Genomic DNA, 27,666 nt, shown 5'->3' with positions numbered 1-27,666 from the left:
AAAGCTAGCATTGGCTGAAGGTATTACACATGAAGATGGGGCAAAGCCTATTACTGCTGACAGCAGCTTGATCTCGCCTTGCCATGACATAATTCTGCTGGTCAGCAAAGGCCATCTCCTTTCAGTGCAGCACAAAAAGTAAGTCTTCAATTTCCCGAATGGATTCATGCAGTTTCAAGGTCATCCTAATGAACACGCTTCAGGTATTGAACTAAGCACGTAAGCATATTGAAAGCATGGAAGAGCCACACATAAGCAGTCTAAAAACAAGGAAATGTCACAAGGAAGCGTTCTAAACTTGGCAGCTATAGTTTTTGTCTTGTGTTATTTTATGGTTTTATTTGGTGTAAATGGTTGCTGATTATGCTAAAAGAGAGAAGATAAGGCATAAGGTCCGCCCTCTGAGTTCTTAACAGAACTGAAAACGTTCAGTGCAAAAGCCGTGAAATTTGACATTCTCAGATTCGATTCCAGCATCATGGCGCCCATCGCTGCCTTTTCGATGAGACTTTCGGAGTGAACCATAGGTGTTCCAGCTTTACGCTCTGTGCCCACGTGCTGCTTGTCGTATGACCCTTCCTGGGTGTCATCCTCTCTCGGATTTGCGTCATGCAGACGACATATGACAGACTCTAACTTGGGAACCTAGGTCCGACCCGCCCCCTTGCTATATGGCGGGAAAACAGAACTGTCACTCGGCCCAGCTAGGAGGAAGTAAACACCGCCGTAGAGGGGTGCCTCGGCGCGCGCTTTCCGCTCTCGCGAGACCGTTTTCGGCGGCGCTTCTTGACTTTTCTAAAGTTTTAGTAGAAAAAGTAACCGGGAAAGATCGCGCAGCCCCTGGCGTTGTAAATACCTGAATGGAGCGAGGTTCGGGAGCGTGAAAAGGAGAAGCAGAGCTCCTAGGAAGAGAGACTTCGTCCTGGTAGACTGGCGGATCCTTGCATGGAAATATGGTTCGCATATATATCTGTTCGTCTCAGTGAGAAGAGGAAGGGGGGGTAGCTGATGGGACTAGCGCCCACCACCGGAACGAACCGCAGACTACCGTCTGTAGGCTAGGCCTACATCCGCAGCACCCCCAGCCTGATGGGCAGACGCCGGTGTTATTGCAGGAGGACATTTTTCTATTAATCGGGGAGGTCACTCGGAGCCCCTACGTTACCGAGGTATCGGGTCAAGCTCTCTCCGCCTCCCTCTGCGCAGTAGTGCACCCCTATGGCTCTCGTAGTGGCAGCCCCCTCCCTCTGACCCTTCACGCTTGCTGCTGCTTGGGCATGGTGGGGATACTGACAATGGCATCCCCGGTGGAGGACTTCGGCATCCAGGTGAGATTGTTTGTGTCTTTCTCTCGTTCTTGAATGTGATTAGTCAGTTGTTTGTAGTTGTGACGATTACGTGCTTCTGTTGCTTTCTTGTGAGACTGTACACTTCTGAAGTTGTTCGCCGAGAAACACTGGTTAATAGTCTTTTGCTTCCGAGGCCCCATTACACCGCATCGTCTAGCGCAGCGCAGTATTATTTCCCCAAAACTGTCATTAATAGTTTTAACTGTTAAGTGGCGCCTCAGGTTGACTGCAAGAGCCTATATAATCTCTTTGTCGGTTGCAAGTATACAATGTCCTGCTGATACTCTGTACATAGCAAACGAGACATGCTTTGCATCGCAACCTCTGTGCAAATAATGTAAAGACGTGCACGTACTGTGTTGCTGCAGTTCACGAAGGCGTCGTTTATATAGTGTTTCTTCTAGATCCGACCATGCATTCGCCGATGCCATTTGGGAGTAGCATTGACAACATTCACACTTCCTGGTAAGAAGCATCTCCCGTACGTTAGGTAGTCATGTAGATGTTTTGATTACAACAGGTTTTTCATTGTACATTTGATATCAATGTAGCTTCTCATTTGAATAAAAACGTTTCAGGTGTGATGATGTGAAACTTAAGTTAATGGATTGGTTCCTCTGTTTTTTCTGGAGAACTTCTTTCAGAGATTTTTGTAGCCGAGGTTGACCTATCGGTGCTTTCGAAGTTGTTACTTTCATAGTTTGACCTTGAGGATATTGTTAGAGAAAGGTTACCGATTTCTGGGTTAGTTGCATAATGAGTTTATGCAAATAGCATGTCTTTTTCGTTGACATATTTGTGTATGTGTAATAGTGGTTAGTAGTGAAATAATCCACCCAGGACTGGATATTGTATATATTGAGATTTATTATATCCAGTTAAGTCATCTACAACTGAATAGTTCTATTGAGAGATTTTATAGAGTATTTGGAGAGTGATTGCAGTTGCAGTAATCTGAGGTGGGACAAAAAATGGAGGGATGGGGAGGAGTTGTGGTCCAGTGTATATCCTCCCAAGCAATATGTAAAAAAATAAGATACACTGTTCCAAGTAGAAAGGAAGAGAGGATACTATGGTAGGGGTCCTAAAATTTAGGAGCAAAAAACCTCACACATCCGAAGGGATGTCATGCTTCATCATCGGAGCTTGCTACTCGTCAGACCGGCACTGCAATGTCTGACGGGCACCACCCCGAATGGGGGGCTCTTTGCTGGAGATCTTTTGAAAAAATTATGCCGTAACCCCAAAAGTGAGTAAGCAAAAAAAGGAGATCGAGAATCGTGATTAAAATTGGCTCTCGACGGCTACACCTGGGTAACAAATTTATTGGACCAGATGAGAGGAAAAGGGCAAGGTTAAAAACAATTGTGAGAGTGAACCAGATACAATGATCAATCACTCTATGTCAAAGAACGAATGAGGGTGGGGAATTACCAAACCATCCCTATCAAGGGTCAACATGTTTCGCATCCTGGTGGTCCATACGGATCCAGTGATGCTTTGTCAGGACCTAATTAGCTATATGTATCTCCTAAACGTAAGGTCGTTTAGATTACTATTCACCCAAAAAAATTATCATGAAAAAATAGTATCCAATCACTTACATTAATACGGAACTATTATTCCTAACTGTCGCACTGAAAATGAAGGTACATAGGTTTACTCAAACAGAAGAGTCAATATGTAATACCAAAGCAAGAAAAAAGAGTGGTAAAGGACAATCGTGCTCCGCAGTGTGTGTCAATTGGTGCAACGTACAAAACATTCACATAAAAACCATCAAAGCTTACCATCCCAATTTAGGGAGCGAGCTTCCTAGGACCACACAGACCGGTGGTCAGGCGCAAAGTCAATCTAGAGAAAAAGTGCCAGACAAGTAATGCAAAATGTACAATAATTAATTGTCGATGAAATAATTGATTAAAAAATTACAGAGGTAAAAAATCAACAGTTCGTATCTACATTATAGCAGGAACTAATATTCATGGTAAAATGTCTGTCTCTAAAAAGAAAAACAGGTGTGCTTTCATAAAGAGATGCAGCCAAAATCATGTTATTGAAATCGTAGTTCAGGATTTAAATGAAACAGGATATAGGGAAGACGGCAAATGAAAAACCGGCCTCGATCTTAATAATCAGTGGTGGCTCATATTCGATAGATAGCAGGTAAACAGTAAGATATGAAAAGTAGGGAGCGGGCGGGGAATGAACACGTGTGTCAAAACCCACTCGTCACAAAATGCCCACTCAAAGGTAAAGAGTATGTGCGGCGAACCTCGGCCTGTCAATGCTAGGCACGGGTCGCTCCAAGCACCCCATAAGTAAAAGAGTAAAGTCTTACTTGTGCAAGTTGCCGCCACCGCTGGTACACCTACCCGGGTCCGTGTTCCCTGCATGGTAATGGGAACTGCGGGCACGTCCATAATAAGCAACGTATCCCGGAACTAGGGGAAAATACTTCCGGGGCTCGTAGAGAGTCGTAGCGTAATGAGTGCCAGGAGAAAAACGGAGAAAGGTAAAAAGTGAAAACGGACTTTCTAATCGAAGGTCCGGACGGGTGATTAAAAGAAAGAAAAAAAAAAAAAGGGATCAAAAACAATACAGAGTCCGTCATGGCTGATGAAAGAATGAATCATCAACCCGAGCTCATGTTATTTGAGGGGCGAATTACCCATGTGCCATTTAAAAAATAAAAGGGACGTGAAGGACAAGGGAAACCAATATGAGCCAGTGATAAAAAGGGTGAAAAAACCATGTAAATTATACAAAAAGACAGACAAGAACCAAAAACAGAAAAACACATTCAGTTACTTAGTCAAAATAGTCCAAGGGATATCATCATTTAATCCCTTGATGTGAGTCCGTAATTTGAACACCCACCGTTGCTCAAGTTCAAACAATGAGTTGTTAATGTTGTGAGGGCTAGTTTGTAAAACAACCCACCACATGTCATCTGGACTGTGTCTCACCTCAAGGAAGTGAAGACTCAATTTGGTAGTGGCGCAGCCACATCTGATGTTGCTACGGTGTTCATTAATTCGAAGCTTCACCGCCCTAGTGGTCATTCCCACGTATTGTAATCCACAAGGGCAAGTGATCATGTACATACAGTTACGAGTATTACAATTGGTATGTTTGACCAATTGCCAAGTGCCTATAGGTTCCAGATCAAGTGATTTGAGTCGTTTCGTAAAGGCACAGACGTTGCAATTACTGCTTGGGAAATGGCCAACCACGGGGGGAGACCCCAGAGTGAAAGTTGTCGGGATGTTGGGGAGGTGGGACGTGGTCTGGTATGGACAAGTAAGTCCTTAACGTTAGTGGTTCGTTTGAAGGCAAAAAGGGGTTTCGGAATCTGTTCACCTCCACTGCATAGTATAGACCACCTCTTATTCACAATTTTTTAAAGAGAATTGGAGAGCGGGGTAAAGGTAGACACACTGGTCAGTTTAGTGTCTGAGGTACGAGGGGTGGCAGATAGCAAAGTGTCTCTGTTACAGGATTTTGCCCGTTTGTATGCTGCATTAACCACAGAGTTTGGGTAGTGGCGGTTGTCAAGTTTTTTGGACAAATCTCTAGCTTGAGAGTTGATCATAAGGTTAGTACTATTACGTCGTAGTCGAAGGAACTGACCGTAAGGTAGATTGTCTCTTAATGCCCTAGGATGGTGACTCTCGTACAGTAAGAGGCTGTTACGGTCAGTGCTTTTCTGATAGGTATGAGTATACAGTTTGCCACCCTCTATGCTGATCATCAAGTCCAGAAAAGGTAACTGTGTGGTAGAAGAGAACGAAGTGAACCTCAGAAACGGGTTCAATGTATTCATCCAAGTGGTAAATAGGTCAACCTCATCAAGGGACCCCTGCCACACTATCAAGACATCGTTGATATACCTGCACCAGAGTTTAATATTGGCCTGGAAAGGGTTGGTGTCCGGCAAGATGAACCGCGATTCTAAATCGAACATATATAGGCAGGCAAGACTCTGGGCAAAGGTGCTGCCCATTGAGGTCCCGCGGATCTGGTGAAAAAGAAGATCCTCAAATTGGAAGGAATTTTCTTTTAAGGCAAGTGCAGCACAGTGCATAATAAAGTGCACCGGGGTAGATAATGATTGACTTACAGACAGGAGAGCGGTCTCAACTACTTGCAACGTGGCTTCTTGTGGGATATTAGTATATAAGGACTTGACATCCATCGTAATTAAAGCATGGACCTGCACAGTTGAATTGATGGTATCTATCAAGTTGAGAACGTCTTTAGTATCCTTGAGATAGGTGGCGGATGTCTGGACAATAGGTTGAAGGAAATGGTTGCAGAACACGGAAAGGGGTTCAAGGATAGAACCTATTCCTGAAACTATTGGGCGGCCTGGAGGGGGTACCTTGCCCTTGTGAATCTTTGGAAGGCAGTAGAAGTAGGGAATACGTGGATTCGGAGTATCCAGGAATTCAGCTTCTTTGTGTGAAATCCATGCATTACCTACAGCCTCCCCTATCATACCACGTATTTCGGTTTGTAGCCTCTCCGTAGGGTCGGTGTTGATGGGGTTGTAGTAAGTTGAATCACCAAGTAGGCGTAGGCATTCCTGTCTATAATCAGATGTATCCAGTACGACTGTGGCTCCACCTTTATCTGCAGGTTTGATAACAATTTTGGTGTTGGATGCCAATGCTCTCAGGGCATTTCTTTCAATAGTGGAAATGTTTGGGTTGTAAAGAAGATAAGTCACTTAGTCCTGCCAGTACTTCACATGGCATCGAGGTGGCAGGGGGCATGAATTTGGATGTTTTTTTGAGACCCGTGTCCACGGGTTGCTCAGTGTTAGGTCTGTCACTAAAAAAAGTACCGTAATCTGATCTTTCTGAAAAAATGGGACTTCTCACAATGGAGGCGAAAAGGATCCTCTTTTGGTGTAGGTACGAAACCTAGTCCTTTGTTCAGGACCAGGGCCTCAGTAGGAGAAAGTGGTCTAGATGAAAGATTGACCACTAAAGATGATTCAGTGGATTCTTCCCCTGACTGCGGGTCACCATTTGTGGTTCGTCCGGAGCCCAGTGTACCCTCCTGCCTCTTCCTCTTCCCCTGCCCCGGCCGCGGCGTAAAAAAGACAGGTATGGTAACAAGGGACGTGGTTGGTAGAACGGGAAGGGTTGCTGCCATGCTAAGGGTTGTCCAGGAGGGTACTGGGGATAGTGATAATATGGATGTGATCCATCATCATCCGTACTCCAGCCATCAGATGAGGAACTATTGCTGTATTTACGCGGTTTCTTTGTTGATGTAGAGGATTCATCTTAAGAGACAGAGTGTGTCTCCGCGGTAAAGTCATCTGTGATGTACGGGTAGACTTTTTCTCGGCTGAACCTTGAAATATCTTTCTGTAGCTTCGTGATTTTCTGTTGTTTTAAGAACTCCTTGGTCTCGTTGAGTTCAGAATTAATTTCTGCTAGTCAACTTTTAAAAGAGGCCAGTGAAACTGTTGTTTTGAGTGTGCACTCCATGAGCGTGATCTGAACCTGAATGGATTCAGCCAAACGTTTAGATGTGTTAATGGTGAGCACCAGCCAGTCCCTGGTGCATTTCCATGCAATCTGGGCCCAGTCTTTTCTAAAAGCTAGGTCTTGAGGAAAAATCCTGGGCATGTTAGAGACAAGTAGACCGTTGGGGGCTATATTAAGAGTTATCTGAGGTGGGTACACTCTGCCAAAATAGTAGTCTGTGCCCCTGAATCCACCATTACGGTTACTGAGTTACCATCTATGATGGCTTCACACACTGGCCCTTTCATGGATTTACATATATTTTTTTTTTTACATACACTTCAGGTAAAGCCACTGTCTGCAACACATTTGAAAATCTTTTCGTACATTCTTGTACCTCCCGATCCAACTCCTCAGTGTATACACTACTAATTTTTATTTTACTAATGTGATGGCAAGAACCACATCAAAAACAAATCTTCCACCCCCACTCCCCAGACTTGGGGCCCTTTCTTAGGCTTTTGTGGTTTGCTATTAATGACACAAATCATATCCTCTTCTATGACGCAGTTGACTGTCCTACCTGACCTGATAATACTTTTGATATAACAATGGCCCTCTCAATGCTGTTAGCAATATCAATAGTTTTTCTCTACAGTGACATTTAGTAGCCAACACACTTAGAGTAGCTATTTGCTCTTCTACTGTTTCATCAGAAGATTGTTTACACATGGCAAAGTTAAATCTTTCCAGCAAAATACTTGTCATCGGAGTACAATGTTTTAAATTTTTTAAAATATATTTTGTTTTTTTATTTTCTATACCTTCTGAAAAAAAAGTTCTAAGGCACATTGTCCCCCCAGGTGTGCCAGAATAGGTGGTAAATTGTCAAGCACGTCCCGCAATCCCCCCATGTCTCTATTCCATCAACTCTCTACATCTCCCTCCCAGCCCTGTATATCAACATTCCATACCTTGCCCCCTCTATATACCTCATTTCACTGTCTGCCTCACATCTGTCACTACCACATCTGTCTACTCTACATTTCTCTCACAACCCGACCTCTGTTACCTCACCCGTTTTTCACTATCTCACTGCTTAACACCTTCATTGTTTCTCCCCTTGTTCATACTACCCCACTACTTGCACAACCTCACTCATTTTCATGACTGCTTTCTATACTTCAAACTTTTGTCCATCATACTCATTCTCACAGTAGTCTGTCAGCTCACTGTTACTTCACCTCTTTCTACATTTGTGCTTCCCCACCACAGCCTTTAAATCTGTGTAAACCCTACCTTTTTTGTTCTACCTCACTTTTCCTTATCTTTCTTGCTACCCTTAACTCCTCTACATTTCGCATTCCCTCAGTACTGTCTTCAGCTGACCTGTCTTTCTGTACCTCCTTTAATTTTGTACATCTCTGCTTTTCATCTCCGTTCGTCTCATACCTCTCCGCCTTCCTTTACATTTCTGTAACTTACCTTTTCTTTCTGGCTTAACTTCTCTTCCTCTCTTCACTGCTGGTGTATCACACTCATTCTTTCTCTATTTACCTCTCAATATCTCTGCCCCCTCCATAGCTCTTCCTCTTTCTATCTTGGCATATCTTTGTGGAACATCACTTTTATCCCTTTACCATAATTCACTCCCTACCTCACTTCCCTTGCTCTTTCTCTACCTTTTGTCTCCCTGTACCTCACATCTCTTGCTACAGCATTCTCTTTAACTCTCTTTTCTTACCCTGTCTGCTCAATCTCTATTTCACTTGCTTAGCAGAGTCATGGTCACTGTCTCAACCGAGACCTGTAAGTATGGAGAAGTTGAAGGACAGGGCAAGGGAGAGAATTAAGGAGAAAATGATCAGATTTCACCGATGAAGTTGTGAAAAACCTCTGAGCAGTCTTTGATTTTCGCTATTGCAGTGAGAATGCTAGTGGTGAAGGGGAGTTATTTGTGATAATGAATATCCAGCAATTAAAGGTATAATGTAAAGTGTATGTTATTTTAATATTATGCACCAAATATCAATAAAGGCACCATTACTCTGACTTTCCCACTATAGAAGTTACCAACTGGATCAGTAATTGACTTTAAGCCCACGTAAAATACTACGGTTGCCAGGCAATACAAAGATACAGGTCCAAACTAAAAAAATAAATTGCTTTCTTCAATGCTTGATCAGGTTTTCTTTTGGTACTATTTGGGTGACTGATGCTGGGCAGCTTGAGCTTCAAACTGTTTTTGCATGCTCCAGCTTTTGAAAGTTTGATATATAATTCAATATTGTTTGACATCTCTGTGGCTTAAATGAGCTGAAAATCTGTAATGAATTCAAAGCTCTGAAAGGGGGTTCCCAAAAAATCCTTAGGTGGCACTGAAACTGAATATTAAGTCGTGCATAAAGAAATCTGACTCCATGGTGAAGGTTTGTAGCCTTTGAAATTGTGATCTAAATACTTAATGTAACTCAACTGGTCCATCGACTGAGTGTTTCCAGACAAAGTGAAAGCAATTGGTGACCCCTTAGGATGGCTGGTCACATACAACTCATTCGTTTTAAGTGGTTCAGGGGGAAGTATTGCAGTCCGTTAGGATTGGTTAAGATACTGAGTTGTCATGATGAGTTTGAGCTTGGCCTGCTCTAGTACTTAAGAGAACTTTGACAGCCTAGGGATAATGCCCACAAACAAGACAGGTAGCCTTAGCCAGCGTTTCACTTGTAGTGTGTTTTTATTTTTTTTAAAAACAAATTTCTAAAGGTATTGCAACCATTTTATTGCCTTCGAGCACCTTAAACCCATACATGTCTGGCACCCCTGGACTAGAGGCAATTGACATTATTTTTTTGGGTGGGGGAGGAATCTAAATATCTGACAAGTGTCATGTTCAATGTGTTGTGACAGCAAGAAAGATCTGTCTTGCATCAAAAGATTCCTGGATCATACAGAATTAGACTATAGGCCAGATGTATCATTATTTTGAATAGCGATTGCCTAGTAGTGATTGCCTAGTTGCGATTTTTGGCGAATCGCAATTAGGTTATCACTATTTAAATGTATGAAACTCCAGAAGTTTCATTTAGCGTTTCCCAGAGGCTCGCAAATCGACCTGCCTCATTAATATTCATGAGGTAGGTCCCAATTAGTGAGCCAATAGGAAATGCTACAATCACAGAGATTGTGGCCTGCTGGGCTCAGCAGACCACCATTTCTGTGATTGTTTTCTAATAAAGCAAAAAAATGTTTTTAATTTTTTTTTTTTTTTAGCCTTGACAAATCTAAACTAGTATTGGCAAACCCAAAAGACTGATAGCCAAATCAAGACCTATTGGCTTTGCCAAAGCTTGTTCATTACGTCTTTGGGCTGCAGGTTAAATATTGATGCAGGATTTGCAGTAGTACATGGTTCTGAGGCTAACAAATGTTTTTTTTTTTTTTTGTGGGAAACAAATAGGTGCAAATGCCCTGCCAGTAAAAGGTTACAATCATGGTTACATTAAAAAAAAAAAAAAAAAATCCATCACGCAGTTCATGTGCATCAATTAATTTTTTTTCAGGTTTGCAACAGCTAGACAGGATTATTTTGGGTAATAGGTATTGAATGGTCAAATGTTTTATGTTTTGATTTAAAAAGTTCCTTATAACCTTCATTAAGTAACGTACACAATTCTTCATAATACTAATCAGAGCGAAATAGAATGAGGCTTTCTAACTTCAGTCATAAGGACATGTGCACTTTTAAATTGTGTAATGAACAGATGTACTTCATTAGCCAGTAGCAAAAATGTGGATGAAAAATTTGTCCTACTGCAGAAGTAAATTGTTTTGAATCTCTTTATTTTACTTAAGCAACTTTTCATTTTTTTTTTTTCTAGCTTTACCATAATGTTTCTTTTTTTCTTTTTTTGGGTCAAACTTAATTTTCTGATTACGAACATGCAGTTTAAATTTTAAATGCTTATTTAAAGGTATGGTAAAATCCTTTTGTAAGTTGGCTTTATGTTGAGAGAGGTTTTTTTTTGTGAGCGCTGTAGTTTAGTTTGTTCACCGGTTGCTTTAAAATTCTGTAGAGACGACTACAAATTGTAACAGTAACATTGTAAATTCTTGATTGCCGCTAAGTTCCTGTTACAAAATAGCTTCTTAGAAAACGTCGGTGTCACCAACTTTGACTGCAAATGTTTGAAAGCAATTTATATGCAAAGAAGGCATTATTTTTTTTTAATCATTGATTGCTTTTTGTTTTCAATTTGTTCCCAGCCATGCAAAAAGCCACGCAAAGATGATGATCTTCCAGTCAAAACAATAACAAACTATTTTTCACCATTGGTGAAAAGTGTTGATAGAGTGTTCTCCCCGCCAAAATCCAATAGCATCAAGGATTATTTCAAAAGCACTCCACCTAAAAAGGACACTAATCTACCGCAAAACGATGGGAAAATCAGTGAACATGTGAAGCCTTTTGATAATCTTAAAACATCTCAGTCACCAGTAACAACTCCACAGGTGCAATTAAGGCGAAGAAAGAAGGTGACTTTAGAACCCATATTGAGTGATTTAAACCCAGGTGAACATCAGTCAGCAATTGAAATCAGTACTGACAAAGTCAGTCCAAGTCAGGACCCTGAAACGACCTGTACGAGTGTTGGCTTTATGGGTAGTGACACTGCTGCCCTTCTAGCTCAAATTTGTAATGAAAGTGAACTGTCAGGAGTTGGGCAACAGTTTGAGCTGAGCAGTGACATATCGGACTTTCCATGCAGAAGCAACGCATTACAAAACTCTCTAAAATATGACAGGAGGTCGAGGAAAAGAAAGTTCAACAATGATGAGACCACTCCAGGTATCTCTGCAAAAAATCTAGAGCACAAACTGACAAAAGAGGTGAAACAAAAACCTGATAGTTTACACATACTGTCGTCTTCGTTTGTTCAAAACAAAAGCACTTTAACAGATTCAAGCTTGGAAGTTAACATAGATGAAACCTCCAGGTTAAACAATGATAGTGTTGTAACAGTTTCATTTGAAGATTTTTTAAAAAGCCAAAGTGAAACGGACTATTGTTCTGTAGCTCAGGATTCGGTGCTTGAAAATCTTGCTCAGAGTAATGACGCGGATAGAAGTGGTAGTGGAACTGAGAGAAGTGAAAACAACCCATTGTCTACTAAAAAAATGACTGTTCTTGTGCAGGTTCATTCCTCTCCTCCAAAATCTCCTAGTAAAATGAAACACAAAAAAACTGAAAAAAAGATAGCTTCAATTTTTTTGAAGAAAAATAATGAATTAAAAACAGAATTTGAATCTCTCACCGGTGATGAACAGGCTCAACAAATGCTACTGAAAAGAAAGTCGAATGTTGTTATTGAAGAGGAAGATTTGGAATTGGCAGTGCTGGAAGTTAGTGGTTCAGAGTCAGTAAAACCGAAGAGCACTGTAGAAGAAAGAAAACAGTTTATGAAAGCTTTTAGGCAACCCTCTTTAGATGCTGGAAAAACTGCCCAAAAGAAAGCTGCTGGCAAGCCCGTTGAAATCAACAACACATCTTTAACCGAGGATACAAGTGTTGATGAAGGGAACATTGCACATGCACAAAAATGCAAGAAAAAACCCCCCAAAACTTCTAAAGTTGTTTCTGAGAACACTGTTCTGCCGCCACCTGAAACATTTGAGAAAAATGTTAAAAGTAAAGTGTTAAAGAAAAGAAGAAAACCAGTCGAGATATCCAATGAAGCAGAAACTGCAGAAAGACCACAGAATACTTCTAAAAGCCAGCAAAAAGAAATTGACACAGACCTTGTGGATGACGGTTCAAACGAAAACATATCTTCAGTTATAGAGAAGAGTAGAGTTGTTTTGAGGAGGAGTTCACGGCAACGGACCCCAGACACATCCCAAAGTGAGACACCAACTAAGATACAAATTGATGTGTCTGAGACTCTACCAACAAATGGCCCATTGCAAGTCTCAACGCCTAAAGTGAGCAATATTCAACATTCTGCCTTTAAAAATATGTTTGATGGTCCGTCACAAGTTTCTACACCAAAGCTTAACAGGCGATCTTTGAGAAAAAATAACATGTACAAGTCTGAGATGATCATATCTTCTGAAATCCAAAGTCCAATAAGGTAACTGTTTTTTATTAGGACCGTGAGTGCAGTTGTGTTTTTTTTTTTTTTTTTTTTGTAGTACGTTGCTAGAGTGGATGAATGTTAAGCATCGATCTGAGTTCAAAGAAAAGGTTGTAATTATGACCTTACTATTGTATATCATTTTTCAGTTACTAGAATGAAAACCGTTGTGTATTACATTAATAAGCTTTTTTTTAGTTCTCAGGATTGTTTGAGAAATGATTGACCTTTTTTCTTTAAGTGTGTGTTTTGATTCAACTGTGTGAGAAATGATCAGTATTCTTGTCCTACATGTTCGTTCTTAACCATGGTGATCTTCTCTTCTCACTTGGTCCATTTTGTCATGCAAAATACATCACTTTTTTTTTTTTTTTTAAATAATCCTGCACATTTATTTTTACCTTTGTAGTCTTCCCTGTATGTATTGTCATACCAAAACACTTCAATGTGATCTGGACCATTTAACATCCTTTACAAAAAAGTGTACCTGTTCTCCATACATGAGCAAAATTATGTTTTTCTATTGGTACTTATTACTCTTTTGCAAAGCATTTCTTCAAAAGCTTTGACCAGTCGGACTAACATTTTCACGAAGTCTGGTACTATCTAAGAAGGTTCAAATGTTTCTCATTGCAGAATTTGCAGTATTTTCACTTAGGTAGCCAGATCCTGAAAATGTATACCTTTTAGGTTTTTATGTATGTTTTCATACTTCATGGATCGTAGAGTATGCTTTCACACAACTATGCTGTTTCCCTGATCTGTTGCTAAATATTTCAAATGATCGCTTATTTGAATAGTTAGAAATGAAATGTATTAATGCTTGCCTGTTTATTAATTTAGAATGCGGTTTACGCGGCTAGTTGTGAACAGACGTAAAAATGGTTCTGAAACTGGAGAAGATTCTGAATTTACCCCAAGAAGTAAGAAGGTAATTATAAAAGAAAAATATTTGAACATATTTGTACTTCTGAAGTAGAGCCTCTAATTCCCCCCAGGGGGAAGGAGCCTCTGAAAATATTCTGCATTGATGCCTGCATAAGGTGCATAGTTTTGGCAAAGCTCTCAATTCTTCCTCACTCAGACTTAAAACCTTCTGTCTTTCCCCCTACACATCCTTTTCATTCTTTCATCTGTAGCCATCAAAAATGTCTCCTGAGATGAAACCAACTTGCCTAGATCACATTTGTAAAATATGTGAGACTGAATGTCACCACTGCCACCTTACTTGCTGCACTAGTAACTCTCCGTCCAGAGTAACTTATATTACATCTCTAACCCACAGCCAGGTCCCCTTAGACCATGTAATTCTGTCCTCTACCGTTTGTAGCACATTTTTCCTCTCTGGCTTAGTGTAAATGTTTATTTCCTGGAGTAGTTTGGTTAGAATGAGACTACGCATTTTTATCTGATGTGTTCTATTTGAATCTTAATTGAGTTATTTGTGTATTGATGTATATGTAATTAACAAGGTATCTGTTATGTATTTTTTTAAAATTGTATTTTATTTTAAAACTGCTGTACAGCATCCCGTAGCATTATAAAAAGGCTTGTGGTTTAACAAACATGTAACAAATTCTTGACTACAATAAATGCCAGACTGCAGATAACAGAATGAATAATGTGAATATCAGGATCCTCCTTTTTCTTCAGGGCTAGAAAATCCTGATTCATTTGACAAGCTCTGTACTATGGAGGCATGGTGTTTTCATTATGTCTCTTCAATCAACCCCTTGCACCAGAGAATCCATGAGAATCTGCATTCCTTACATTTTTAAGGAGGCATGCACCACCAAATCCTTTATTTGGTGGAGCTTTATTTTCATTTTCCACCAGAAACCGTGGTATGTACTTGAATAAAACTCTCATACCTTATTAACTCTGGAAACTCTGTACTGTGAGAGTTGTTGGGATGGCAGAGAGGAAGTATATCAGACATTCTTTATATTGGGTCTTTATATTGGGTCTGCAGCCTACAATCTGTGCAATGGTATTGTGATAGTTGTCCTACCGTGCTCTCTTGATAGTCGACTACATCGGTGTCCCTCTGGCTTTGCAGTTTTTTGCCTACTTACCATCCTGAGGTGTGAAACTGAGTGCGATAAACTTTCACAGGGTTTTCAATCAGCAGCTGACATTGACTCCAAACTGTCACTTGACTAATTTCTTTTATGTATGAGTTGGCCTATTTCACTCAGTTTTGGTTAGCACTTCTGTGCTTCTCTCTACCAAGACTAGTATTCAGACATATTCACTATCTTACAGCAGAGGTGTTAATTTGAAACTGTGATACTCTTGACTATGTCACCTGCCCTGTCTGGTGAGTGATCAACCTTGATGTGTTCCTTTCAAATGCAAACAGGAAGCCAATCGCTATCGGATTTAGTATTGTTTTTCTCTTCTTTTTTTTCTCTTTTAAATGGCAACCTTGGGCACTCGTTCTGTTATATTCCCAACACCTAAGGGACCAGTCTTCCCTAAACAGAACTCCGTAATAAGCCATCTGTGTGAATATAGACAAATCCCTTGTAGGATATACATACTGCCGGTCCTCTCAGCTCCTTTGCTAGAGCACCCCTCTCTTGTATTTTCCATACAGAATTTAAATGGTAAGAGCACACGTCTGCATACTGATTACTTCTGATTGCAAAGCAATGGCCTACAAATGCTTTTGTTTTTCTTTAATGTGACGAAAGTCTGACTTTGTTTACACTGGATTTGGTAGTTACCCAGCCACTGAGTTTTTCCCTTATTCTTTTGCATAAAATGGTTCATAGTTCTAGCAGTATTGCCATACCTATCTAGCCACCCCTCTTTTCTTACTGCTTTAATGTGTTCTTAGTGCTGCTTTTTCCCCTTGCATTTTGTGAAATACAAAGCAACCATTGCTAACTCAAATCTTTATTTACAATAGTTGGAGATGCATTTCCTTGAGCGGTATTGTCACCCTGGATAAGAGAGGTCTTGAGTTCTTGGCTTCATCTCTATGTTCTACTTGGGCTCGAAATTCAGTAGCCCAGTTGGGGTGGAGCTCAAATGTGCTTGACTGGTGATTGGGTCAGTTGGAAGTCTGTAGGGTATGACTGGGCCAATTTCTGTGAAGGACTTGACAAAGAGGTATGTAGGCTTATGTTGTAAAACCCTACTGTATACAGAAACATAGTTACATGTGGCTGCTAACTTGCAAAGCTACAAACAACGCATCTTTGCAACTATTACTATTTTATGCATAAGTCTAGGCAGGTTGCATGATGGTCCTACGATGCCTTAACTTGTAAATCATGCCAAGAAGTGTACCAACAGATGTAAGTTAGTAATATTCAAGAAGAAAACGGCAGCACAGAGACCATGTTCATCTGGCCTTAGATGATACTTTTTAGGTAAGATCCAGGCAGATTCAAATGCCTCGAAATTTTGTTCAGAAGCAACCTTGAGTGGCAATGTACAAGTCAGACACTGTAAAGGTATTGCACTTCAAGTTGTTGCCTAATTCGAAGAATTGGGCCTTCATCTGTTCTGAAGCTCAGTCAAACTCGAGTAAGCTTCAGAACCAGGCAGTTTATTTGACCTTGATAAGCATTGACAACAATGGTCTTGGGTTCATTCAACGTATTGTAACTATATGAATAGTGATGGCCTGCCAATGTGTCTTCTAGCGTTCTAGGATACATCTTCATAAATAGCCTGTAGTACCTAAAAAATGTGGCTTAAAACATAGCAGTACCGATAAATAGTGACAACTTAATATTTTGGGCAAGAATAAAACCATCAAATCTTCAATCCGCTGCTTTGGAAAATTGAAGAATTTATCCTGTGAGGTAAAAAGAAAATATCCAAGAAAGGCAAGCCTAATCAAGCACATGCTAGATGTTGAGAACACTTTGCCATGCATTTTGTAGCACCTCCTGGTACTACCACTTGTTCCTAACAGATTACATAGAATTGCAGACCGAAAGCACCCAGTTCATCCTAAGTATCTAGCCTCAAGCTGACTATTGGTAACTAGCATATGCAGAGGATTTCAATTGAAAATTGTGTATGCATATTAAAATATTTGCAGGGCGTGAGTTCGCTGGGCAAGCCAAGCCCACCCTGTGGGCTCGGTGAAGCTGGATGTCCATATTTGGGGACTCTAAAAAATCTGGGCGAAGAGGGCTTTGAAGTAAGCGGTTAGGTTGTTCCCCTCTGCAATTGTTGCTGCCCCCATATATGGATGATGTAATGTCTCAATCTATTTTTGAGATCTTCTCTGTGTTCCTGGAGGACAATATGCTGTTCTTTCAAGCAAATGATCTCTTGTTGGAGCTGGTTGATCTCTTCGTCTCTGCTGGTTGCGTTATCTTCCAGAGTGGAAACTGTCCCCTGCCTCAGCTAAATCGGCTCGATTTTCAGGTCTTAGGAGGGATTGCGTTTCCCTGTTTGAGGGAAGCAAATAGGGCTTCTAGGAAGGCCTGGGGCATCGGGCCCCTCTGTATCATTGTTTCTTATTGGTGAGTCTTGGTGTGTGTGTGGCGTGCATCCGTCTCCTGTGGCTCTAATGAGCATCTCCTTGAGTGAGCGATCCTTCTTATTTCTTACTGATGCCTTGGTGGGATTCATTTGGCGCTTGTTGTGTTCAAGTGGTGAATGGGGGACCGACAATCTTGGGCCTTTTCAATCTACAGGGGGTGTCCCTTTTTAGTGAGCCCCAGTGAGTTTAGGGGGTGTGTCTCATGTTGGCAAAGTGTGTCAAGAACCCGTGTACGTCTGCTGGTACTGAGGGTTGTCGTTCACCTAAGGGAGGGGGGGGGGGAGGGGGACTCTGGAGGAGGGAAGGGAATTCAGGCAGGGCCTGTGTAGGAACTGTGGTGTTTTGGGCTTTGCGGGTCACCAAGAGCCAGGTATCCATGGTCGTGGGCAGGGGAGAGCACCACCGTTGCTAGAGAAGGGGGCCCACAGGTGTGCAAGTTCCCCGCTACGTCTCACGGGTCAGCTAGGAGCGAGCCGCCTCTGCTCCATCTCCCCAGAGGGTGGGCAATGGAAAGCCCTGCTGTCCTCAGGGATCACCACGTGCAGTTCTTTGTAGGCCAATCAGTGCCCTCCTCAGAAAACTTGTGGCAGGGCAGTGGTATGGCCGCACGCCAGGGAATATACTGTGTTTGCCAGTTTCAGCAGGCACGCTAGGTAAGCCTACCTTGTGGTTTGTGTGTGAGGGCTGTCCTTAGGCTGCATTCGAGCTTTGCTCCGCTGTAAGCCTCTGAGAGCAGGCCCGCCTGCGGTAGTCTGAGGGCAGGCCTGCACTGGTGAGGTGTGGATGAGGTGATTCCTAGTAATTGTCTGGGAGAGCTCCTGGGGCGCTGCACTTTTAATTGGCTGTGTGTAGAAGTATTCAGGGGGTGCCCACACTGCTCCGGGGGCCCCCTTGCAAGTCTCCCTCCTCTCACTGCAAAGTGATTGCGCCCCAGGCCATGACGCTGAAGAATCAGACCTCAGGCCTTTACTTTGGCGCCACTTGCTCTGGTGCTGGGGCGTGACCCGGAGGACTGCCAGGAGGGCACTGGGGCCACTGCACAGCTATTAACCCAGGAGTGTCATGTGGGGCCTGAGCTGCTCTGATGATCTCGTGTGTCCGGGTTCTTGCTGGGGACGATGATGGCCGGACATGCCCTCTGCCCAAGTCCAGTGTCGAGGGGTCGGTCCCTGATATCTCACAGTGGCGGCGCCGCTTATAGTGATGCCTGGATCTGGGAATTCTGTGTGGTCTGGTTAGGGTGTTGTGCATAGGCCTTAGCGAGGCTCAGGCGGCGGCCTCTAGCTCGCCAGCTGTTCCGCCTCAGTCATGTCCGCCATGTTGTGTGGAGGGCTGCCGCAGAGCATGCTTCAGCACTGATCTCGGGTCCAGCCGATCTTCAGCAGGCGCTCTTGTTGAAGGAATTAGCCGCTCGCCATCTTGGCCACGCATTTCCCCCCCCCTCCAAGATTCCAACATATGAGGTGGAAAGTGGTCAACATAAACAGGGGCAGTCCCTATGTGGAATTTGTCAACCTAAAGGTAACATTTTATATGGTCACAAGAGGAAAGTTCTGGTGTAACCTAGGGCTCCCATCTCATCTTCGGGACATTAGAGTGAGGCTGCACACCAACAACTATGCCCAAATCAGATGGGAACCTAATGGGTAACAACAGAACAAATAAAAGTTGATAAGGGGGTTCCCCAAGGGGGTGTTTTGGCCCCAACATTATTTCTCCTCTTCATAAATGGTTGTGCAGACTTCCTTCTGGACTGTGAAAATGACTCTCCAGTCCAAGGTGGTTTGACAACAACAGTTTTTTGTGCTAATCCTGACCTAGATATTAACACCAGTAATCCATCCACACAGGCACTTCACAGGGGGTCACCAAGTGGTAGCAGCTATGGTCTACGGGGCATAGTTCTGGGGGCTTGGTAGCATTGATTCATTGGGGGTTGCAGAAAATAAGTCCTTAAGAAGGGTACCCAAACTCCCTCAAAGCAAACTACTGGTTTTTAAGTTAGATCTTGGTATGCAAGCTATTACCTCAGGAATAAGACTTAAACCAATGTTATACTGAATGAGAATTTGGTCGACCACTGAGCTGGAACCTTAGAGAGCCTGCCTTAGAAATATTCTAGATTAGACATTTTAGATTCACTCTTTTTAGTGAAAATATGTAGACTATTTAATTGCCTAGAATGAATATATAGATGTTTGTATTTTTCCATTTCTAAAGCACTTTATGATATGAGATTTTATCATGTAGATGTACGTGAAACTCAACATTTTTAAAGTGATGTGTTGCTGAATCGATCTTAAATATGTGACTGTGTATATGTACATAGTTGGATATTGCAAATTGATTATGTTGCTTTTAAGGTCTTTGAACAAAATAAAGTGCTTTAATTGGCATTGCTAAGGCAACATTCCAGTCCATGGCTTTCTGCCATCTATGCTACACAAGTCGGGATCAATCCATATGCAAATGAAACCTAGTTCTGTTTCAATAGAAAATCTAGCCCAAATTGCCAGGCCTCACCAAGTATCTTTTAGATTCGACACGGACAACCTCAGGCTAGTTTCAACTTTGTATTCAAGTCCAGAACCACCCCCATCAAACACTATTTAATAACGCAATCCCAAACCTAAACAACAAATGGTCCCTCATGCAAGAAAAATAAAACTCTTTTCTTAAAACTGCTATCTACCCCCCCCCCCCCACCTTTAAATAAATAAATCCTAAAATCTGTATGGTCTGTGTTTCCCATCTGTTATGAATCTACCCGTTGATGAAAATAAAGTCTCATCTCTGCCATGGGCTCATATAACCCCCTGCCTAGAATTTTATCAGTGATCAGAAGCGAAGCAGGTATTCTGTCTGGATCACTTCCTGAATTCTTTTCAGAGCAAAACCCCATGTCAAATAACTATCTCAGTCTCCCTACCAAAGCAGAGCACCCATCCACCAATTTTTTTTATTTTTATTAAGACCGTATCCCATTGGGCTCATCAATACCCACTCGGTGTGGAAACAATTAAAATGTATCACCTCATCTCTGAATGCGGCTTCCACATACCAGGCCTAAGACATTGTTTCATGTCAAATCTTTCATCATACATAAAATGTATCACTTGTGTCGAATTCTTTGTTTCAGAAAAAGTGGCCAAATAGGTGTAGACACGCTAATTTTCTGCACTTTACATCTTACCATTTTTAATGTGTGGTCACAAAATGCACCGTTAACTGGACTACTGACCACAGGACACAATTAACATTTTTTGGATGACATTCTCAACCTTCGCTTGAACCTGCAGACTTTACTACCAAACAAATTGTCAATTTCATCAATAAGGATAGATGGGTATAACTTTGGCCATATAGCAGAATTGATTGAAAAATCAAAATGCCCGATATTCACGCTAGTTATTAATGGATCAATACACATAGAGGTTACATTCTTGATATGATATTCACACACAATAATGAAATTAATAATGCTCTGTAGACCCAGCCCCCAATCTGGTCTTGTTCTGTCCATCATTCCATCTTCATTGCTTGAAAATGTTGTATCTGTAAGGCCTGCGTAAGAGTCAACTACCTATACTAGGAACTACAACAGACCTTATGGCCACCGGATAACTCTGAGGCTCTTGGAGACAATCTACTATAGTATCTGTATTGAACAAGGTGTAGAAACAAAAAAGGAAACCCCAAAAAGAACCCAAAGCCTTCAAATAACTCTTCAATTTGGAATTATCCAAATTGAAAAGGCAATGCAGAAACTATCCTAAAGCCATTTTTTTAGCAAAATTTTTATCTTGCCAAACACCGACTCCACCAGAGGGAACATTTTCAATATCTGTAGGAAATTGACCCACCCCACTGAGCAAGCAGACGACAGAGGACCTCTTGCTCTGTCTTGAATTAAAGATTTATGATTCAGTTCCACCCCCCACTCAGTTACTTAACCACCCATCCACCTTAAACCACTGCAGACATCCTTAACCACCTTTTAACCTGTAATCTTGGAGGTGATAACCAAATTTCCTTAAAAAGATCAGAGCTTTAATCTTCATTAGTATCCATGTATGGGTACTTGGCGTGAGCACTGTTTATCTCCTGACCACTGTCAAGGGCATGTCTTGTACGCAATAGTTTTAATCTCTTCTTGAAACGTAAGAACACCTGATCACTTTCAGGCTACCGGAAAGTGAAGAAGTGCGTTCAGGATAGGTATTGTGACAGAGGGGAAAAAAATATACTTGAAGTAATAAAAAAAAAAAAAAACTTCCACCAAGCCAGGTCAAACAGGACGAGCAGAGAAGATTATTCGAGGAAAATAGAGAGAATCCAACATGTCCATTAAGCAAGCAGCAGGCAAAACTATAACTGCAACAGTTTGGAACTACTTTGTACTCCTTGAATTGACCCGATTCAGGAAGTGAACCTTTGGAGAAACAGGAAGTAAAAAATCAGTATCTTGAGTCTGGCCGTTTAAGGTATTAAATAAAAATATAAGTAATTACATTGCCCAAAGCATTTTTCTGGCAAGAAAACTAAATGCAACCAATTTTTTAATGTAGGAAAGTACCCTCTTTTTGGCATGGTTACCTCCACTTTTTGTTTGACTGTTTACTGGGATTCTGCTAACCAGGACCCAAGTAACTGTGCTCTCTCCCTCTGGATTTAGTTGTCCCTAATTTTTTACATCCCACAATTGGCATACTGGTGCACCATATAAGCCCCTAGTTTATGCTACCTAGCTACCCAGGGCATTGTGGCACCAGGGGTTCTCCATGGGCTGCAGCATGTATTATGCTGCCCATGGGAGCAAAGCGTGTCTGCAGGCCTGCCACTGCAGCATGTGTGAATGGGTGCATGCACCCTTTTCACTATAGGTCACTGCAAGTTATCTCTATGGCAGGCCCTCCTAGCCCTGAGGGAAGGGTGCAAGTACCTATGTATGAATGCACCCCCTGCATGAGCAGAGCTGCCCCCACAAATTCCAGCTCCCTTGTTCTGGACTTCGTTAGTGCAGGGAAGCCATTTTAGCAGTTGATGTGTGTAGAAAAGTACCCTCTTTCTTGGCATGGTTACGCCCATTTTCTGCCTGTTGTTAATGTGTTTGACTGTGTTCAATGGGATCCTGCCAACTAGGACCCCAGTGATTATGCTCTCTTCCTCCTAACTTGGTCACTTGTACCACTTTCGCCCCGCATTTGGCATACTGGTGCCCCCATGTAAGTCCCTAGTACATGGTACAGAGGTACCCAGGGCATTGGGGCACAAGGGGATCCCTATGGGCTGCAGCGTGTGCTACCTCTGTCCAGCTACATAATGGTAACCCCAAACTTAGGCATGTTTAGTATCAAACATGTCGGAATTATACCCCAATACTGTTATAGGTTTTGGTTGTATGATTCCGTGCACTCTGGGGGCTCCTTAAATGACCCTCTGGTTTGTTCATACCAGTTTGCAGGGTTTTTCCCGGCAGCCGCGATGCGGACATCCTACCAGCGGTTTTCTGCCCTCTTGCTGCTTGAACAGCTCAAGCCCAGGAAGGCAGAACAAAGGATTTCTTTTCGGAGAGGGTGGCAACCCCCTCTCCATTTTGGAAATAGGTGTTACATGGCTTGGGAAGGATAGCCTTCCCAATCCACTGGTATGCTTTGAAGGGCACATTTGGTGCCCTTCTTGCATAAATCAGTCTTCACCAGTTCAGTGACCTCCAGTCCCTGCTCTGGCGTGGAACTGGACAATGGAAAGGGGAGTAACCAGTCCTCTGTCCAGAGCTCCTCTAGGTGGCCACTTGATTCTCTGATCTTGAATCCAAGGTGGGCAGAGGCCTCTGGGGGCATCTGAGTGGCCAGGTCGGGCAGGTGATATCACAGCCCCCTCCTGATAGGTGGTCACCTTGCTCGGTAACCAATCCCCCTTTCTGGGCTATTTAGGGTCTACCTCTTGGGTGGGTCCTCAAATAAGACGTGCAAGATTCCAGCAGGACTCCTCTGTAACATGTACTTCAACTTCTGGCCACTGGAACCGCAACTGGACTTCACAGGAACCTTAAATATGCAGCTCCAGTGACGACTTCGCTTTGCAACATTGTTTCACCGGCTCCTTCCAGCAACTGCAACAGTTTCCTGGATGTGCATCCTCTGAGGACGCCAAGTCTTCAGTCTGCATTGAGAAGCAAGATGCAATGCATCCTCCGGCACCAACTGCAACGATGACCGGCTCCGTGGGTCCTCTCTCCCGCATCTCTGTGTGGATCCTGCAACACAGATAGTGGTCCTGAGTGGTCCCCTCTACCAGCTGTCCAACTTCGGAAGTGGTGAGTCCTTGCAGTGCACTGCAACTCTAGCAAGGCTTGTTGGCTCTTTTTCCGAGGGATCTTTAGGCTCCGTGTAGCCCCGGCCTCCAGCACTCTTCCCTGCAACGCGTGATCTCTTGCCTGCTGTTCTAGCAACGTGGGACTCTTCCGGGTGTGCCGAGTGGGCCTCGCTGTGACTCTTGTGCCTGCTGCCTGTGAGTTGCCTGTTGGGTGTCTGCATCCACAACTTATTGCTCTCCTGGCTGCTTGGGACTCCCCTCCTTGGGTTGAGTCCTCTCAGACCTCCCTGGCCCCTCCCTGGCAGCTCTGCAAATTCTCTTCTGCAACTTTTGTTTTTGTCAAGGCTTTCTGGCGGTTTTTCCACACTACTGACGGACTGCAACTCTTCTTCCGACGTTGGACATCGACTGCATCACTTCTGAAACACTTTTTGTGCCCCTGTGCTGCATAACCGACGACATGTCTTCACCGTTGACCTGGTCCTTCATCTTCAGAAGGGTGAATAGTGGCTCCTGATCCTACTGGACACTCAGGCTGGAACTGGACTTGGTCCCCTTCATTTGCAGGTCCTCTTCTGTCCGGATCCATCTTCTATTTCTTGCAATCTTGCTTGGGTCGTGCACAGTCCTTTTCCAAAGCTTCACTATGGGTTTGGGGAAAAAACAGGTACTTATCTCTTATCTCATGGTCGCTCGGGGGCACTCTGGTACTTACCTTTTGGAGATTCCTAGTTCCTCCAGCTCCCCTCTACAGATTTCACGTACCTGGGTGGGGTTCCCTCATTCCCATTCAATATTTTTTCAGTATATGGTTTGGGCTCCCCCCAGGGTCACTATTGTCTAATGTTGTTTCACTGTTTTCTATTGCTTTCTATGCTCTTTCCTGACAACTAAGGTGTATATAATAGTGTTTACTCACCTGCTACTAGAGTATTGCCAATATAGTAATTTAGTATTTGTGTCACCAAAATAAAGTACCTTTATGTTTGTAACACTGTATGGTTCTTTCATGTGTGTAAGTGCTATTGCATGAGCTTTGCATGTCTCCTAGATGAGCCTTGGCTGCTCATCCACAGCTACCTCTAAAGAGCCTGGCTTCCTAGATACTGACTACACCTCACTAATAGGGGGGAGATACCTGGACCTGGTGTAGGGTGATAATACCATAGGTACTCGCAACACACCAGGCCAGCTTCCTACATTCTAAACATACAAAGTATTTGTGTCTCCGTGTTCTGAAAATGCATATTAACCTGCAGTGCAACAGAGATGCTGCAGGCATTTGTCTCCTGGTGGATGGTGTTTCAGAGATGCCACCTCCACGAACTAGGGTTGCCCCAGAATGCACTTTACGGTGCGGCATCTGAAGAGGAAGAAGCCCCCAGGGGGAGAATGCAGCGGTATGGAGTAAAGGCTTTGCATGTATGCGAGTCTCACAGCTGACCTGACCCAAGTTCATAAATCTTTCTTTTGTCAAGCTTGGTCCCTGACCAATTGAAACGCACAAGCCTCTCCCAATTACAATAACAATACTACAGCAGCCACAGCTCTGGCCTGCTGTTGACTGATTTCCTACCTAGCATACTTGAGCAAAATCCCAGAAGAGTACTAATAGACAAACTACAAAAATATGTTGAATATTAGCAGAAATTGCATAAACTTGGGTCAGATAGTCAGGGGAAGTGTATGGTTAAAATTGCAAAAACTGACTTCGGAAAGGAACTTCTCATTACAGTTGAAAGCCAGTGACCTGTTCTTCGTGACATTTCTGCTGTGGCTTAAGACACCCTGGACCAGGGGTACTCACTGTACTCTCTCTGGGATGCTTTAAGAGCCTGTCTGCCCTCGTATGTACCCTGTGTGCCTGGCCTTTTCATGTATTCAGTGACATACATTGGCACTTAACGTTTCACTGAGCTAACCTCTGCAGTCGGAGACTGCTTTCGTTTACATTGTTACTGCTATTAAGAGCCTTTAGCACAGAAGGTGGCATGCATTTCACAGTTTTAGAAGCATATTTATGTTTGGAAAAACTAACAAGGAGGAATGTGAACACCTATAAAAGCAGTCCTTAACCAGCAGAGGAAGAACTCTACATCAGAATTGGACTGGTATACAATCTTTACATTAATCAGATTGAGTTAACAGACATCTTGGACTAGTGACAAAAATAAGTCAGCCAATTTTATTCCCTGAAATAAACTGTTGACTGCAGGAATCTATAATCAACAAATAAGGGATATGTTGGAGGTTTGATATTTGCACACAGCTTTATAGTTACAAAACTCCGAGTATAGACAGAATTTGAGACTAAATATTATGTAACAGTACTTTAATAGTCCGGGACAGTGGCTGCCTAGGTAGTTATTATCTTTCAAGTATCCATAATTTCACAAAGAAGCTATGAATAGATCAGAATTCTGTACGAAGAAATCTAACATGGTAGCCTTTACTGGGAATTAAGTTTGTTTGTCTTTGGTACTCGTTTCCTTTAAAGAACGTGTTTTGATGTTCTTGCATAAGGGCAGATAAAAGAACAAAGGCATCAGAAGAGCATGATTTGCTCCAGATAAACAATTTCATGCAGTAGGAGTATGTACCAAGACTGCAGCACAGATCTATTTATTTCAGGGTTGTTACATTCCCACTAAACTAACCTTTAGTGAGTGAACTATGACACTGGGTGTTTTCTTTCTGGTGGCTAAAATCTAGTTTGTTTGGTTTGTCCTGTTTACATATCCCCCATTGCCATTTTTTTATGTTTTTAAAAGTCAATTGCCCGAGCGTACACAATCCGATGAGGTGGAGGGCTAAAACACCAAGCCTTCTGACTCCCAAGGTTGCAGCTTTCTCTCTGGGCCTCAAGCGGGATGAGTGGTTTTAATACCATTAGCCAGGGACTGCTGTCACCAGAGCAGAGAAATAAAACATTGTTGGAAGCCTGCTTAGATTTCTAATGGTGATTACTACCAATATATTGTGGCCAAGTTGTAAATCCATAATTCAGTGTTAAGTCTTTTAATACAATGGCTAAAACCTTCCCACTAGACCACATCTAAAGGGTAGGAGCTGTTTTTTTTTTTTTTTTTTTTTTTTTTTTTTTTTATTCATTTATTTTTAGCTGCCCCCCTCAATGATCTCCTGGGGCTCCTACCCAGTTCTTTCCATAGAATTTACTGCACCAGTTGAACCTATTTTTAAATGCGTCCAGAGTTGGCACATTAGAGAATAAAATAAAAATTTAGTTGCGCCTAAGGTACTATTTTGTGTCAGTTCCATATCCAAGTTATTGGCTTTGTACATTCAGTATTCCAAAAAGTAGTTCTAGCAAGCACTTCACAGGCGACGGAGATAACCTATTATTTACAACTTTTTTTTTTTTTCTTCAAACTTATTTATTATGATCAGTGTGTTACACAAGGCAAAAATAATATAGTACAGGTGTTTCCTGTATCGTACTGTAGCGATCACTTTCAATACAAAACCAAGGCTGTGAATGTGGGTGACATCAAAGCCCAGGAGTGTAACATCCTATAGTAATATCTTCAAACAACAATAGCACTTCCAAGTGTAACTAGCAGCAGCAGTGTGCAGGCAGTGAAACCAAATTTCCATTCACCAGTGCTCCCACCCCCAATATCTCCAAAGACCAGTGCAGTAGGGGGCAACTGATCAATTGACCATGTAAGCAGGGGGGTGGTGGTAATACCCCTGTGACACCCTGGTGAGGGAAGGGGCAGAGGAGGAGAGCCCACTTACCACTGTCCCGCCTGTGGTCCGCGCTGCATCCCAGTCGTCTAGTCTGCCACCAGGGTGGACTCGTCTGAACCCTGGGAGACTTCCAGAGAGGTTCTCACTTGCAAATTCAGAGCAGC

The 27,666-nt window shown here is 42.5% G+C and overlaps 1 protein-coding gene across 2 annotated transcripts in view; it reads left to right on the top strand.

Annotated features, from left to right (window-relative positions):
* The first annotated feature begins 413 nt into the window (after positions 1 to 413).
* ATAD5 (ATPase family AAA domain containing 5) overlaps positions 414 to 27,666 on the top strand; it is a 260,968-nt gene continuing 233,715 nt past the window's right edge. Inside the window, exons 1-3 of one of the 2 annotated variants that reach the window (XM_069199992.1) lie at positions 414 to 1,328; positions 11,096 to 12,960; positions 13,807 to 13,894. In XM_069199992.1, coding sequence (XP_069056093.1) covers positions 1,278 to 1,328; positions 11,096 to 12,960; positions 13,807 to 13,894 — 2,004 coding nt within the window. In that variant the 5' untranslated portion in view covers positions 414 to 1,277. The remainder of the gene's footprint in view (positions 1,329 to 11,095; positions 12,961 to 13,806; positions 13,895 to 27,666) is intronic. The other variant, XM_069199991.1, reaches the window with a different exon arrangement.

Source organism: Pleurodeles waltl, chromosome 7, assembly GCF_031143425.1.
Source record: "Pleurodeles waltl isolate 20211129_DDA chromosome 7, aPleWal1.hap1.20221129, whole genome shotgun sequence".
Classification (NCBI taxonomy): domain Eukaryota; kingdom Metazoa; phylum Chordata; class Amphibia; order Caudata; family Salamandridae; genus Pleurodeles; species Pleurodeles waltl.
The sequence above is the reverse complement of the archived record's forward strand: the minus strand, read 5'-3'. Positions and strand labels throughout refer to the sequence as shown.